Here is a 17,217-nt window from a genome sequence, read left to right on the forward strand (position 1 = left end):
ATCTTGGTATTGCAGCTGCAAGCTAACTCTACTATATAATACTTTCAAATGAGACTCAGAAACATAATAAGAAAACAAGCTATAGCAACTGGACAGCACAGCTATCAGCTCATTTTTGAATATTACATTAGAAAATATATATTTTTACTTTAAACAAATAACATTTATGAGCCCACACACAAGTACCAAAAAATGGTACCGTTGCGTGCCGGTATTGATTCTAAAGTACCAGGAATAGGTATTGGATCAGTTCAAATATGAAAAGTGCCAATCCCAAACTAATCTCCTCGATTCATTATCAATAAACAGCACCAATTTGATCACTTGTATTTAACAGAATGGAAATGGTCATTGGCCTTGAGTGTCTTCAGATATGGATTTATTCAACTTATTTTCTTAATTTGTCACCTCTTAAATGTGGCTAAGTGGCCAAATGACCTACATTGAGAGACTGGATCTTTAATGAGACTGCAGGCAGAAGGGCTCCCACACTGTAATCTATGCAACTAAATATATTATCTTTGCTAGTGAATGGACTACAAAACTGCTTGGGGCTCACGGTTTCCATAAGCCAATACAGTGTTTTACACCGCGTGGACTAAATTATTACCTGGCCCAATTAGGTAGATACGGTACAAAATAAAAGTGGTATCCGTAGGCCAGGCAATGTTATGCACAATGTTGCAGAGATATGCAAAGCAGGTGTGATTGTCTTGTCCGCCACCTGGCTGCGAAGCAAAATGTTAACAGTGATTTGACAACCCCAGATGGGTTTGACACAAACTTGCGACATATCTTATGGAGGAGGTGAAGGCATACAGTTTTATTAGTATCTTTAAAGATGGTCTTCCTCGTGAAAACAACTGAACTTGGTAAGAAATTCCTTGCATAGTTCTCCAGAAAATAAGGCATCTACTGTATTTCCCCTGTCTAAGTCGAATGTGCTGCTGTCAGTCAATTGTACACATTAACAGAAGATAGGAACTATCAAATACATACAACATAAGTCACTAAACACAAAATGAATTACACAAATTAGTCACAGCAAAAATGATGAAATCATTTTCTACTGCTTATCCAGTGAGCTGGAGCCTATCCCAGCTGACTAAGGCTACAGTAGTCAATCAAATGGCAATAAACCCCCACAAAACATTCTTTAAGGGCCCCTCTAATGCAGACAACATTGGTTCATATTTGATAGATCTGGACCTAAAAATTATGTTTACAGGTAAAATTCCGCCCAAAGTAGACAAAGTTGTGATTTTATGCTTGTTTTCTGACGAGTTTTAGCACATTTTTGAACGCCCACTTTAAGCTCCAAAATTGTGGGTGGGCCTGCATCAGCCTGTTGACGTCATCTACAGAAGACTGGAGGCAATTCCTTATTACAATTCAATGAATGTTCTGCAATTTGTCGTCCCCAAAGTAAGAACTGAACTGGGCAAGAAAGCATTTAGGTTTTCAACACCGAAGGCTTGGAACAACCTACAATCGAATCTGCAACTTCAAACCCTTGTTATATTGAATGAGTTTATAGCTTCTGTGAAATGATTGCAGTCTACCTTGTCTGTATGCACATGTGTTATGTGAGCAAGTCTTAATGTTGTAAATTTTATGTTTTATGTGTTGTTTATTGTTTTTAATGTAACCTTGCTGCTGCCCTCTTGGCCAGGTCTCCCTTGGAAAAGAGATTTTTGATCTCAATGGGATTTTACCTTGTTAAATAAAGGCTAAATAAAAATAAATAAAATTACGTAGCATGTGTTTTAGTAGCATTTTTATCCCAAATCATGATATTTCTGCGCAGAATATGAAGGAATTAGGAAATATGTGTGCCAGATGCATTGTTGCAGGTTGTAGCAATACAACTAAATAAGGGATCCACCTGCATATATTTCCAAATGATGGCAATTTGTGGAAAGTATCGACCTCTTTGGTCAAACTGACTCGCACAAAATGGGGAATGACCGAGCAAGAGGAGTGTAATTTGCACAATCATTTTAATGACTCTGATTTTGAGAAAGAAGGGTTTTAGTCAGCGTTAGAGACAAATGCTAACACAAAAATCAGGAGCACACTTGAAGGGAGAAGACTAGGGCTCAATCCAAATACCTCTCCCTTGTTAGCCCTTCTCCCTTTGTTTTGCGCGTTCACGTCAATCGAGTGATGTCCGAATTTTCCATCAGGTAAGGGAGAAGGGCCAAGTTTGAGGGCTGCAGAGCCCTCGAAATTAACTGAGCTCGGGGACCTCCCTAGGATATCGAGGCAGAGGAAACATTTCCAACATTACATTATGCCTGTTAAAAACGATGGCAGAAAAAAAAGAAACGCCTACAAATGTAAATAATATGCTTGATTATTGATTTTCATAATAATGACGTTAATGGTTTTGTTCAGATGTTCATCCGTTGCTGCTCCACATAGATATTGGCTATTTTGTACTTGTTGTATCTTTTATTTATTGCTTGTTAAAACGATCAAGTTCCAGGATTTTGCTAACAATAGCTTTAACTATATTATTTGTCATATCAATGTAGAAAGAATAAACAGCACAGCCACATAAGCCACCTTTCCAATTCTTTGTTTATTGTATGTTTTCACCGCTCGTTACAACAAGCCAGAAAGGCGGTTGATGCTACTGTAGGTTATTGCTTCTGAACACTGCATTCCTTGTTTTCTGCCTCATCAGTAATGTAACTTGATACATGTTTTGTGAAACGTCTGTACGTTACATTCACCCTTTGCCATCGCTTTGTGTCTGGAAACACACAGGTGACCAGTGTTGGGTTAGTTACTGAAAACCAGTAACTACAAATGTAGTTACAGTTACTTTATTTCAAAAGTAACTCAGTTACTAACTCAGTTACTTACACCAAAAAGTAATGAGTTAATGTGAAAAGTAACTATTTAGTTACTTTTTTTTTTTTTAAAGCTCCCATCAATGCTCTTTTAGCCTTCATTTCAGTACTGTTATTGCACTGGAGAATAATACAATCTGTTGATCAACTTGACATACATTTGCACCACTGAACTTTGCTAAGCAATGTGGTCTACATACAACACACAAAGACAAATATATGTTTCAAAGGGCCAATTTATTTCAGGCCAGAACAAATTGACAAAACTATTTTAAATAGCTGCAACATAACATACATAAGTCACAAACAGCATATTAACAACATACCGTATTTTCCGCACCATAAGCCGCACCTAAAAAACACAATTTTTCTCAAAAGCTGACAGTGCGGCTAATAACCCGGTGTGCCTTATATATGGATTAATATTAATATTTATTTTCATAAAGTTTAGGTCTCGCAGCTACGGTAAACAGCTGCCATCTTTTTTCCCCGTAGAAGAGGAAGCGCTTCTTCTTCTACGGTAAGCAACCGCCAAGGTGAGCACCCGCCCCCGTAGAAGAAGAAGCGCGCGGATATTACATTTCATTTCATTTGTGTGTTTCTGTAAAGACCACAAAATGTCTCCTACCAAGAGACACGCGTACAAGGTTCCACTGACTTTTGATATTCCTGTGAACCGCACTGTGGATACAATGGGACCACGTACGGTGAATATCCGTTAGCTTGCCATGCTAACGGCCAGAAACTTCCACCCATGGTGATATTCAAAAGGAAGACCTTGCCAAAAGAGAACTTTCCAGCCGGCGTCATCATAAAAGCTAACTCGAAGGGATGGATGGATGAAGAAAAGATGAGCGAAGAGACCGGGGTGACTTTTTTCACGCAGCTCCGTCCCTGTTGATATATGACTGCATGCACATATGGTGTCAAAAAACAAGTGAAGCACACCGAAGAAGAAGAATTCGAGGGATTTGTGGATGACTAATAACTTCAGAAAGTGAGCTTTAAATGTTTATTTTGTGTGTTGTGTGACACTAACGTTCGAGCAATGTTGAGTTATTGATGTTGCTATTGCTCTGCACTATTTTGAGTATTACTATTTTTGTGATTGCACATTTGCACATTACATTTTGGGAGTGAACAGAGTTGTTAGAACGCTGGTTTGTAATATATTATTCAAGTTTGACTGACTGCAGGTGACCAATGTGTAACGGTGTAACTATCAGAGGCATTTTTTTCGAAGAAGACACGCATGAATGATCCGCTTTAGAAACAACAACAAAAAGGTTTTTGTTGATGCAGACAGGCTAAAGAAAAAAAGAGACCAAACAAAGCCGAATATCCCGTGCGATGGCATCTTGAAAGTAAACAAACATTTATTCGCATCTGCTTTAAGTCACTGCCGGAAAACGGCGAGGTTCGATAACGTAGCAAAAGCAACGTACAAAAAGCAACGTTCGAATGCCTAAGGACGTGTTTTTAACACTTTGCCATGGCACTAGATGCTTAATCTAAAGGGAAGGATTAAGAAGAAGGGGGAAAGAGGAAGAGAGACAATTCGGATCGAGCCTAAGTCAGAACTTGCAGAAAAACAGAGAAAGAACGACGATCAAAAACGAGAGAAAAGCCGGTAGTATTCTACTGTATTTTGCGTCTTCCTCTACTCATGTTTTCCTCAAAATGCTTGAGGAAATGCTAAAAGAGCATGAGGAAACAGGCTATGGTGTCTAGAAGAAGAGATGCAAGAACAGAGAAGTCCGGATACGGCTATTTATTCTTTGTTCATAATGTTAACCATATCAGTTAATCAATTGCAAAACATACAATTAAGTGATCAAAATATTAGTTGTACATGCCTTATCCACACTGTCTATGCAGGGAAATGGGCTCCACTTCTGTAGATGACGTCACACCATGAGGGGGTGGCATATCGAATTTAGCGATGGAAAAGACGCGTTCCAAGTACAGCTAGTTATACAACGATTACTGAAAAACCAATTGATATTATGATAAATGACCACCACATTAATTTTCAGTAGCAAAACATACATTAAAAATTTTTTTTGTGAAATTTCGGTCATCTGGATGCTGTGGGTCCTTTTAATAATGTGGCTTATACCAGACTGCTCCTTAAATGCAAATGATGCCTCCTACAGTAGATTCCAGTCAAATCATGCTCAGAATGGTGACTCTAAACAAAATGTGCTTAAGCTTCTTAATTTGCTGCTTTGCAGGGTGCAAGCTGGTAAACATAACCTGCTCCACTAATGAGTCTGATGTGTAAGCTACTTGAGACAGTTAGCAGACGCTCTCACCTCCTCCGTATGTTGTATTTGTGATGCTATGGGAAGCATTGCATTGTCTCTCTTCTTGGCTGCCAGCCTCATGGCCACAAAACAGCAATGTATTCTAATTCTAACTGCTATATTTTCAAATTTAGAAGCACACTATACATGTGCATCCATAGTGGTGTATAGTGACAGACATCATCTCTCTGGGCTCTAAGAGACGCTCTCCAGATGCATTGCCCTTTTAAATATCTGTCTGTGGTATATAATAAGTATTGTTTTTCTTTTGTTTTTTTATTTTTCTAATTTATGCAGTGCAGCCCGTTTCTGGCTCCAGATGAATGGCCTTTTTTTTCTGTTCCCCAATACCTTTTTCGGGATCGAGTGGAAGTAAAATTGCTACCTCAGTTGGAAAAATCCTTCAGTAATCCCTTGTGGCCATTTAATTGGGCTCTAGGTGCGGTGAGTTTTCTCTTTTTTGCGGACTCGCCTGTTCGAAATCCCAGATTGACCCTCTCATGTGTCGCCATGAAAAAGAAATGCTGGAAGTTGGCTATTTCTGACACGTTACGGCCTTATCTCGACTTGCTCTCAGTGTGAGCTGATATCTTACTCCGTTCAGCTGATGCAGCACCTGGCCAGGTTACAATCACATATAGAGACATACCACCCCCATCAAGTACAGTAACAGCATGAGTCGAGATTCTTCAGCACAGGATTTTTTTTATTTTACTCATTTCATCCAACATTTAATGGTATGCCTTATGCCGGAAATACTATTTTGTCAAAACAATCTGATATTACAAGGTTATTGAGCGCCTCTGCCAGGGCTTTTTCCTCCGAATAGCCTCTTTGCAGTTTGCTCAGATATCATGGACACTGATCTTTTGACATGGGGGAAACGTTATGATTGGATGTTTGACTAAGGATTGTCAGCTATCATTTTCTAGCATCAAGTCAATGTTAATCTTAATAACCTCGGATGAATCTTTCTGCTGATGAAGAGGAGTATGATATTGCTAAAAGGCTGCTGAAGCCTGTGTGATGACCTCGGGCCGGGATTGTGAAAACCAATAAAGTATTGGGAGCATGTGTGTGTGTGTGTGTGTGTGTGTGTGTGTGTGTGTGTGTGTGTGTGTGTGTGTGTGTGTGTGTGTGTGTGTGTGTGTGTGTGTGTGTGTGTGTGTGTGTGTGTGTGTGTGTGTGTGTGTGCGTGTGTGTGTGTGCGTGTGTGTGTGTGTGTGTGTGAGAGAGTGAAAAGTGAGGGTCATGTCAAGTAGGTCTGCTATTGGTTTGTGATGGACACATGGCAGCAGGGGTCCAAAAAGATGTCAAAGGGTGCAGTATTAGCCCCCAGCCCTTTCTGCTAACAAACAGAAGTTTAGGTTTGTGATGAGTCCTTACTTTGTTGACTTGTTTTAATGTGTCTGGCACATGGCACTACATCTGTTTGCCTGCATGGGTGTGTGTTTTTTAAAGGCTATTAATTACCATTTTCATTTAGAAAAGGGCTCTCAAACTCAAAGTATGGCCCAAAAGCCCATATTTTGTGGTCCTCCAGTGAACTTCATAGTTTAGTGTAATTGTGGCCCACACACCCTGCATGGAAAGAAATGTGTGTATTTTTATGCAATCAAACAAAAAAGTATTTGAAAACAAATACAAATATTTAAAACCCCCGAAAATTGATTTAAAAAATACATTTTTGGTCGCAAATAATTTTTCTGGTTAAAAACCTTTTTTTTGTTTACAAATGTACTTTTTTTTGGTTGCAAATAGTTTTTGGGTTACATGGTTTTGTTTTAGTTGTTAATACCTATTTTGGTTCGAAACATTTTTTGGGTGACAAATATTATTTGGGTTACAAATTGTAAATTGGGTTGCAAATCGTTTTACTAAAAATACCAGGCTAAGGTTGGAACTGGGTCGATACCAACCAATAAAAAGGGTTCTAACATATCGTAACCAAAAAAAAACAAAAAAATCACTACCCAAAGGAAAAAAAGATTTGCAAAAATAAACGTTTTGTGTTTGAATTTTTTTGTTTAAAATTTCTAAATTTTTTTAGTTTGCTAATCCATTTTTTGTTTGATTACATGAAACATAAATGTGTATTAATACTTGGGGGGCTAATTGTTAAATATATAATGGTAATCTTGAACCACTAGAAAGAACATTAACTACACAAACGGTGTAGACACAAAAATGACACAACAAACACACATTGGGAAAAATACTGTAAAGAGCAATTCCCTTTAAGCAAGTGAATTGTCTCTGACCATCTCTTGGGGAACACAACATTATATATATATATATATATATATATATATATATATATATATATATATATATATACATACATATACATATACATATATATACCATTTTTACATTACATTTACATTTACACTTAGAATGACTTAAAGCCTACCATAGCTCAGGGCCACTTGTAGGGCTGGGCATTACACCGTTATTACAAATTATACCAGTATATTTTAGAAAGAGATACATATTTGACACGATACCTTAATAAATGATAATAAATGATAAATGGGTTATACTTGTATAGCGCTTTTCTACCTTCAAGGTACTCAAAGCGCTTTGACAGTATTTCCACATTTACCCATTCACACACACATTCACACACTGATGGCGGGAGCTGCCATGTAAGGCGCTAACCAGCAGCCATCAGAGGCAAAGGCTGAAGTGTCTTGCCCAAGGACACAACGGACGTGACTAGGAAGGTAGAAGGTGGGAATTGAACCCCAGTAACCAGCAACACTCCGATTGCTGGCACAGAGTGGCTTAATACCGATGTATGTAATCCTAAATTTCTTGATGCGGAAGTCTCTCCCCTTATTCTGTCTGCGCTGGGTGCTGTGTCCCTCCTCCTCCCCGTTTTTGCCGGGAAATCTTGTATTTAGTCTGTTCCCGGCGCCTTATTTTTCCACTAATCCTCAGCATTATTTCCAGCAATCTGGTCCCATTTTACTCAAGCCTCGGCAAAACTCGGCATCACTCGGGGCAACACGCGTTAAAGACAGCAGCGTGGTGTTTTGCAATTTATATAATTCTATCAAGTCAATAACGCAAGAAAGATGGGTGCACATGAAAACGATTAAAAAAAAACCCAGATATTTTTATATATAGTTGATAGTTGCCAGAAATAATTAACTCGTTATATGAGCCTCCTAGTCACAACTACTTTGTTTAAGAAGCACTGCCACAACAAATGCGTAGTCTGAAAGGGACTACACAATTTAAAAGGGTGTTTAGCTGCATTATTTTCTCCTGCCACACATCATCCTGCAGTTGACAGCATGATGTTACTGGCTTTAATTTTTGAGGGAGCAAGGGTCTTTTAAAAATGTTGATTTAAAAATGTAAATTATTTAAAATATGCTGCTGATGTTTGAAATGACCTCTTAAACCAGGGAATTTATATTATAACATATTTGTTGTTTTTGTCATTTTCTGAGAATTTGAGCATAGTTCAAGCTTTGCTTTAAAGAAGATTGAAGATTGTACTTTACAGATCTTAAATTATTTTCAAGGCTTTTAAATGTGTTTATGTGCATCTATCTTAGCATGACACTTTGACATTTCCAGAAAATGACCATTGTTAAGTATTAGTTTCAATTAAACAACTTGACACATATGTTTGGGTCTGACTTTGTCTAAATATATTGTATATTTCGATATTCAGCCAAATTATATCGGGATATGAGTTTTGGTCCATATGGCCTAGCCCTAGCCTCTATATCTGCTGGTAGAAGAAGTTAACAAATTTAGTCACATGGTTAGAACATGATTCTGAAGGGTGGTCCAGTCTCATCACTCAACCACCTGATAAATTGAGTTAGAGACCCCTGATTTAGAACCATTAACAAAGGTGATTTTTTAATGCACGATAAACTTGAACAATGCAACATTGCAACAGAGAGACATTATGATAATTATTTACCTTCTTCCAAAGTGCGTGCTGTCATGGATTCACTGTCTGCACCCTGGAACTCATTAAAGTATGGTCGCACTTTAATCTCATAGACAATTCCTTTCTTCAGACCTAGAAGAGTCATGTCCCTCTGTGAGGAAACTTTTAGGTCCTGGATCTGCCATGGTCCTGGGGAGGGCAGTCCTGATGTCTGGCGATATAGAACACGGTAGCCCTGAATAAACCGGGATGGATTATCCACCTGGGAAGAGAAGGCATACTGTATAGTAATGTGTGAGAATAGAATATGTGAGATGTCATACACAACTGTGAAGCTCTAGAGCCTTTGATTAGTACGTGCTTCATGTTTCATTAAACTACATTTAATCAGAATTGTTTTCGGGAGTTTGTAAGCGCAAAACTGATTTGATGCATAGCGTCTGAACATCGCAACATATTTCAGTAGAGACAGAGTACAAAATCAGTCTATCACCAATTAGTCATTGCATAACATTGTTGCTAAGTAAAATAAATGAAAACATCGATATGTGGCAATTTGGTCATATACAAATCAGGGGCGTCACTAGGTTTGAAAAACATGCGGGGCTTAGCCCCCAGGAAGTTCATTGATGCTCGCGCGAAACGATTAAAATGTTTGCAGTTGCAAGATTTTTTCTCTCACAACTTTTTGGCATTGTATTGGAATCACACAACAATAAATACATCTAAATGGTTGAAAGTGTAAGTGTAAGAAAGCTTCTGTTATCTTTAGTAAGCATGAGTTGGCCCTAACACATAAGGACAGTGTTGTTGCATGGGAAATCTAGCAGGCAACTTGCAAACAGGGAAAGGTTGCACAGATGATAGTGTAAACCAAAATGCACAGCACTACAGAGTTGACCTGAAAACAGGGGAGGTTCTGGAGGAAATAAACTTTCTTGCGTGGAAAACAGGGGCTGGATGTCCACCCGAAGATATGTTGTCTGTGCACAACCTCTTAGATTCAGAATTGTTGCACTTGCAAGATTGTTTTGCCCACTTGTTGTTATTGTATTAGAATTACACAGCAAATACTGAAGAAATCGAAATGGTTAAAAAGCAATATTGTCAGTTTCCTGTTATTACTGTAATGGCAATTTAAAGCATTTAGACCACAGGTGTCAAATTCAAGGCCCACAAGCAACTCCTGGCCAGTAGGGATGGGTTGTATTGACTATCATAATAACCTGCCATTTATGGTGAAAATGGTAAAAGTGAAGATAAACACCCATATGACTCCACCTTTTTGACTATGAGTCTGCCAGTGCATCCAGTCTTCGGAGCTCCCAAAACACTACTCTAAAATAGTATACAGTATATATAAAACTACATCAATTAAGTTTAAGGAGCAAACCTGCACACACAGCCGAATGGCATTTCCGCCAGTAAAAATGGACACTTGGCCACCTGTTTTAATCCACCATAATATTAGCAGGCCAAGTCACACCTGCAGTATTAGTTTGGGTTTAAAGGCTAATGTTAACATTAGGGGCCTGATATAATAAAGTTTTGCATGTATTAAAACACGTGTAAACGTCATAGCGCACACAAAGCTGATTTACTGAGCTTGTGCGCAGAGGATTGCGTGTCTTAAATGAGCAAAATAGCAAGCACAATCCTTTTAGCGCATCTGTCTTCATGTGTATGCTGATTATTAGAACGCCCACCATACTGGGCACAAATGGTTGAGAGAAAAGAGGCGATCGCGTTTCAAAGCCAGATGATGAGCAGAGAATCCTCCGTCCTGTATGTTGTCATTTGGACTGTCATAAATAAAAAAATAATAACACATATTGTCTATTTAGCAAAAACATTTCATAATTTTATAGCTCATAAATGACTTTAGGGGTTGATTAAAACATATTCAATGATTAGTTTTGGTGGCTACTGGCGAGGTTTTTTTTGGCGTATGTTTTTTTTTCATATACGACAGAGGTCTCCAAACTTTTTTCACAGAAGGCTACACACTGATCCATCCATCCATCCATCCATCCATTTTCTTACGCATATCTGAGATTAAGTCGCGGGGGCAGCAGCCCAAGCAGAGAAGCCCATACTTCCCTCTCCCAAGCCACTTTGTCCAGCAGCTCCTCCTGAGGGATCCTGAGGCATTTTCAGGCTAGCTGAAAGACATCACGTGGACTGAGTCGTCCCCCCATTCTTTCCCTAAGGCTTCCTACTGGTCGGACGTGTTCTAAACAACTCCCCAAGTAGTCGTTCGGGGGGCATCCTAACTAGATGCCTGAACCACCTCATCTGGCCCCCCTCGATGTGGAGGAGCAACGGCTTTACTCTGACCTCCTCCAAAATGACAGAGTGTCTCACCCTATCTCTAAGGGAGAGCCCCGCCACCTGACAGAGGAAAATAATGTTGGCCGCTTCTACCCGTGATTTTGTCTTTTCGGCTACAACTCAAAGCTCATGACCACAGGTGAGGATGGGAATGTAAATTGACTGATAAATTGAGATCTTTGCCTTCCGGCTCAGCTCCTTCTTCACCACGATGGATCGATATCAGGTCCGCATCACTGCAGACACCGCACCGATCCGCATGTCGATCTCACAATCCACTCTTATCTCACTCTGGGTAGGATCTCCTCCCCAACCCGGAGATGGCACTCCTGCCTTTTCCGGGGGAGAACCATGGAGTCAGTCTTGGGGGTGCTGATTCTCATCCCAGTCACTTCACACAGGGCTGCGAACCGATCCAGTGAAAGCTGAAGATCCCGGCCAGATCAAGCCAGCAGAACCACATCATCTGCAAAAAGTAAAGGCTTAATCCTGCAGCCACCAAACCAGATCCCCTCAATGCCCTGACTGGGCCTAGAAATTCTGTCCATAAAATATATGAACAGAACCAGTGACAAACGGCAGCCCTCCACCCCCAAAGGCGAATCCTCATTGGAAACGGGTTAGACTTACTGCCGGCAAAGCGGACCAAGCTCTGACACAATCATACAGGGAGCGGAAGGCCACAATCTAGTGGTCCAATACCCCATATCCTCTGTGCACTCCCCACAGGTTCACCGAGGAACATGGTCAAATGCCTCCTCCAAGTCCTCAAAGCACATCCTAGCTGGTTGGGCAAACTCCCATGCACCTTCGAGGATCCTGCCGAAAGCACGGAGCCGGTCCACAGTTCAACGACCAGGACAAAAACCACACTGCTCCTCCTGAATTCAAGGTTTGCCACAAAGGAGTTTTTTAACTACCTCAACCTCAGCCCCAGAAATAGGAGAGTCCATCAATGATTCTCCAGGCAATGTTTCCTCACAGAAAGGTGTGTAGGTGGGATTGAGGAAGTCTGCAAAGCATTCCTTCCACCAATGTACAACACCCCTAGTCAAGGTCAGCAGCACACCATCCCCACCATACACCGTGTTGACAGTGCACAGTTTCCCCTCCTGAGGTGGCGGTCCAGAATCGTTTTAAACCTGTCCAGAAGTCGTTTTCCATGGCTTCCCTGAACTCCTCCCATGTCCAAGTGACCGCCAAAGCCGCACATCGCTTGGCCTGTCGGAACCTGTCTGCTACCTACGGAATCCCACGAGCCAACATCTGTTTTGCTCTTTTATTTTGCTTTTCACGTTTGTTTATTTTTGTAACATCATTTTTAGAATGTGCCGCGTGCTGTATGATAAATTAGCTGTGAGCTGTAAATGGCCCCCGAGATGCACTTTGGACATCACTGCCACTGTATATGAGAAAAATATTGCAATATGCATTTGGGGCATGCATTTCTGGATCATTCCAAATGCACCATCAGAACACTGGCACCTACCAGAGTGCACCTTTGCTAAAATAGGTTATTCTGTTCAGATAGTACTTCTACAGTATATCGCCAGAAAAGGTGGTGTGTACTGCATAATCCACATCATAAGGAAACACCACAGGTTGGCACATATGATCCTTAGGTACGCAAAAACCTCATTTAAATAGGGTGGTCTGCACCAATATTTGCACTCTTTGTCAATTGCAAACACAGTCTTAGTAGATCACCTGCAACACGCCCATTAACAGTAAATGCAATTAAATTTTACAGTTGGCACATAGTGTTTAACACGTGGTATTTGGTTTTTAGTAGATTAGGCCACAGGTTGTTAAGTTTAGTGCCTTACCTTTACACACATTGTTGGTCAAAAATGTTAAACATTTTATACACAGATAAAATGCTTCATCGCTAAAAAGTTCAGTTCAATTGATATGGCTTATTTTGCTTCTCACAATATATTCCTCATGAAATAAACTATTGTAAACCAGTGATAAGTACTTACAGTCCATGTGACCTGCACTGAAGTGGAACTGAGAACTACGGGGTTATGCATGTTGACCACCACTTCCCCTAGCTCCTTCTGTACATGATGATGGTCCACTCCCTGTGCTGTGGGACTGATGTCTAAAAGGCAAAAAAAGAATGTATATAATGAGTCATGTCTATCACTAAGAATCCATTACAATGTTCTGGTACCTTGTGTCCGCACTGGCTCAGACATTGGGCTCGGGTCTCCGAGACCTTGAACATTGACTGCCCTGATAATGAACAGGTAGACAGTATTGGGTCGTAAGTCACTGACTGTGAACTCGGCTGTCTTCACATGGTCTGCTACTGTCTGCCAGCTGTTACTTACTGACTGACTGTAGGAAAAGCAAGAAGAGTTTGCATGAGCTGGGATGAATCGTTTGATGAGTACACATGAAAGCTGTGCTATTCAAGTCCTGTTAGCAAAACTAAACACACAAAACAAAAAAGATCCTGTCAAATAAAAGAATAATCAAATCTTTTTTAAATTATTTCATCATCACAGAGTAAACGGTGCAACAAAGAGGAAACTTTATTTTGGGTTAAAAAACAAAACAACAAAACAAATAGCTGTCACATGTTAAAAGTGAGCCTTAAATGCCATATAATTATTGTTAAATGGCAGACACAAATTCCACTTTTGATTAAGGCTAAACCATGTCAGCCAGATGGAATATTGTTTTAGTTTGCATGTAAAAAAACACTCTCCTCCGTCTAATTCGACTACTGGCAGGGAAGTTTGGGGTCACTAAAAATGGCTCGTGGCTATAGGTCACAGACATACCCAAAGGCTTCAATGACATAGGAGGACACTGGGGAGCCGGAATCTGACCCAGGTTCCCATGACAACGAGATGCTGCTCTTAGTGACATCAGTGACCTCTGGCTTGAATGGGGGTCCTGGTAGGGCTGTCAAATTGTTAGACAGGAAGTCTATGGGGTCACTGGAGTCTAGCAAAACAAATACAAAAATATAACATTATTACCAGCAAAAAATGTGCATCAGGCAAAGAGTTACTGATACTGTTGCATACCCTTGATATCCAAGTAAGCGCTCCACGAGGTTTCTCCACTGGAGCTCGTAGCCACACACGTGTACAATCCAGAATCAGATAACTGGGGAAACGGCAATATAATCATGTCAAACACTATGCAGCATATGCAGTTTTTTTCATTGAAATCATCCGTTAGTTTTGCAAATCATGACCTGATCACACACATATTGTATAAGAGTTTTAGAACACCTAATTTATGGCAATAAATAAGTACGCTAGTAGACTCGATGTGGAAGCGCTAAAAACAACAACATGGCTGACGGGAGAAGACGCAGTCGGAAGTGAGGGCAGGTAAATAAGACCGCCCACAAAACAGCGTATCCTTAAGAGACGGTCAGAAAGCAGCTTGAAGACGGTCTGTAAAAATAATCTATGCAGAATGTTGACCAAAGAACCACCAATTACGTTATGTAGACCTCAAGGAAGTGTTTTAAATGTAGAAAAAAGTCATAATATGACCCTATTAAGTGGGGACCTCTTAAATGTTACATGAAAAAAGCTTTATCAGATGAAAATTAAACCTAAACCTGGTTTAACAGTACTTTAGTAATTCAATATATAATCGGATTAGTCATCAAAGTTATCTGATTGTTTACGACTACGATTTTCTTGCTACTTTTATGACGTCGTCAGAAGAAAAAAATCGATCTTGCTCTATCTACACATTTAAACAGGATGCTGCCAACAAGCAAACATAAGGAGAAATCATCATCATAGAACTTCTTGGCAGAGGTAAAGATTTCAAGCAATTGCCATTCATCAGTGAACTTGTGTTGGTTTGCTTTGCTCATTCAGACCGCAAAACTGTACAGCTTTCATGCGGGCCACATTCTGTTGCTGTGTGAGAGTGAATTCAATAGTCTTTGCAACTCTGATCCCAAATGGTTTCTACAAGCTATTGCATCAGTCTAGGCTTTTGAAGGAGGTTTGCAGCTAGTAGTACAGTAAAAATGCATTAACCTTCACTGGCCTGCATTTGGCTCGAGACAAGCCTGAGAGTGGATGAGAGAAAACCTTAAAGCCCCTCAATGAAAAAAAAAGAACAGCCCAGTAAAAGCTGACATTAATTTCTTTAATTGATTTCCTCCAATAATAGTCGTCCTCCATTCCCAGAACCATCAACATTATCATCAGGAGTGCTGACACAGGAAATACTGAAGCAGTGATATGATGGTCTTGCTCAAATTGGCAAAGCTTCTGGGACTACTGGCAGTTGAGTTTTCTCTCAAGAGATAGTGGAGATGTGTGACACAGGCAGAGCACTTTGACACACAGACAATATACTGCATATTGAAGTTCCTCAGTTATATTAGATTTGTCAGACAGTCCTTATGTCCTTGAATCCGACTGTTGCCAGCGAGATGCCGACCAAAAAGCTGCATTTAATAACTCACATAAAAAATCCATACGCACTATTCATCTTTTAAAAGCAACCCAACTTCATTAATCCATTTGAGTTATGTCTAGCTATCATTTCAGAGAATTACTTTTCTTTGCTTTGCATGTGATTGAACAATGTAAAAATGTCGAACCTTCAACAACATAAAGTTAAATGCCACAATTATTAATAACAGACATGCATGTGGTTTCACACATTAAACAGCTTTTGATGATCCTTTCAGTCTTAAGTATTCACTTATGGATCAGTTTGCACCAACATATTGATTAAATGATCAGCTGTTTAATGTGCACATTTTTGCAGAAAATAAGCAGTGCTTTCAATGAAATCCTTCCTGCACTTTCCAATGTTTATCTTTGTCAACAGACTTGGATAAGCAAACATTTGCATTTGCAAGTAAAAAGCAGAATTATATTGAGCACTATAGTTTTAATTATTTCATTCATTTTCAGTGATTCGCTAGAATTACTAGTGGTGGTTTGATACAATTTGGGATAACCATTAACTTTTGAAAGTACGTGATCATTTATTATTGATTTCACATCTTGAACTGTATCAGGCTGAAATTGTTTTTGTGTGTTTGCAACATCAGCGCATATATTGTGACGGGACAAGATTGATGAAACTCGGAATTTACACATCTCGTCAGAAATGTGTTGCCATGTATTACGGCCTTTTTGTTGGAAAGAGTGATGTGCGGGTACTATGACGGCAAAAAAACAACATCGATCGCAACTGGACTGTTTGGTTGGTTTTAGAAGACGTTTTGCCTCTCATGCGAGCAGTCTTCATCAGTTCATGCTCATAGACTTAGATTGGTCAGCTCTAGTCTAGCGGCTAGTGCCAATACCTCAGTCTTAGTCTATGAGCATGAACGGATGAAGCCTGCTCGGATGAGAGGCAAAATGTCTTCTGAGACAAACCAAACAGTCCAGTTGTGATCAATTGAATGCCCTGAAATTACAATGACCTGCATGAATGAGAATATCCATAGACATACACCAATTACATTTAACAGATATCATCTATGCTAGCATGCTTAATTAACAATACCTCCATCCATCCATTTTCTACCGCTTGTCCCTCACTGGGTTATGGGGAGAGAGGGAAATCAGTCACCAGCTCATCACAGGGCCAACCCACAATATCAAGTTAAATGAACAATATCATGTATTTCGTTAAATATTTTTTCAGTTGAGTTAGACATTTAAACATGATTTGCCAAGTTGTATTTACAGTTTTCATGTATGTCAAAATTAGAAGGATATTATTCAAATCCTTTTTTTGTCAGGGATGTGGATCTTACAACAACTCACAATTCGATTTCAATTCTTGGCGTGACGAC

At 39.7% G+C, this 17,217-nt stretch overlaps 1 protein-coding gene across 5 annotated transcripts in view; it reads right to left on the bottom strand.

Moving 5' to 3' along the window:
• LOC133650617 (roundabout homolog 2-like) overlaps positions 1 to 17,217 on the bottom strand; it is a 222,582-nt gene that overhangs the window by 29,599 nt on the left and 175,766 nt on the right. For all 5 annotated transcript variants that reach the window (XM_062048092.1, XM_062048091.1, XM_062048090.1 and 2 more), the window contains 5 exons: positions 14,453 to 14,534; positions 14,204 to 14,369; positions 13,588 to 13,754; positions 13,394 to 13,515; positions 9,111 to 9,342 (listed from right to left, as the gene is read on the bottom strand). In XM_062048092.1, coding sequence (XP_061904076.1) covers positions 9,111 to 9,342; positions 13,394 to 13,515; positions 13,588 to 13,754; positions 14,204 to 14,369; positions 14,453 to 14,534 — 769 coding nt within the window. The remainder of the gene's footprint in view (positions 1 to 9,110; positions 9,343 to 13,393; positions 13,516 to 13,587; positions 13,755 to 14,203; positions 14,370 to 14,452; positions 14,535 to 17,217) is intronic.

This window comes from Entelurus aequoreus, linkage group LG05, assembly GCF_033978785.1.
Source record: "Entelurus aequoreus isolate RoL-2023_Sb linkage group LG05, RoL_Eaeq_v1.1, whole genome shotgun sequence".
Classification (NCBI taxonomy): domain Eukaryota; kingdom Metazoa; phylum Chordata; class Actinopteri; order Syngnathiformes; family Syngnathidae; genus Entelurus; species Entelurus aequoreus.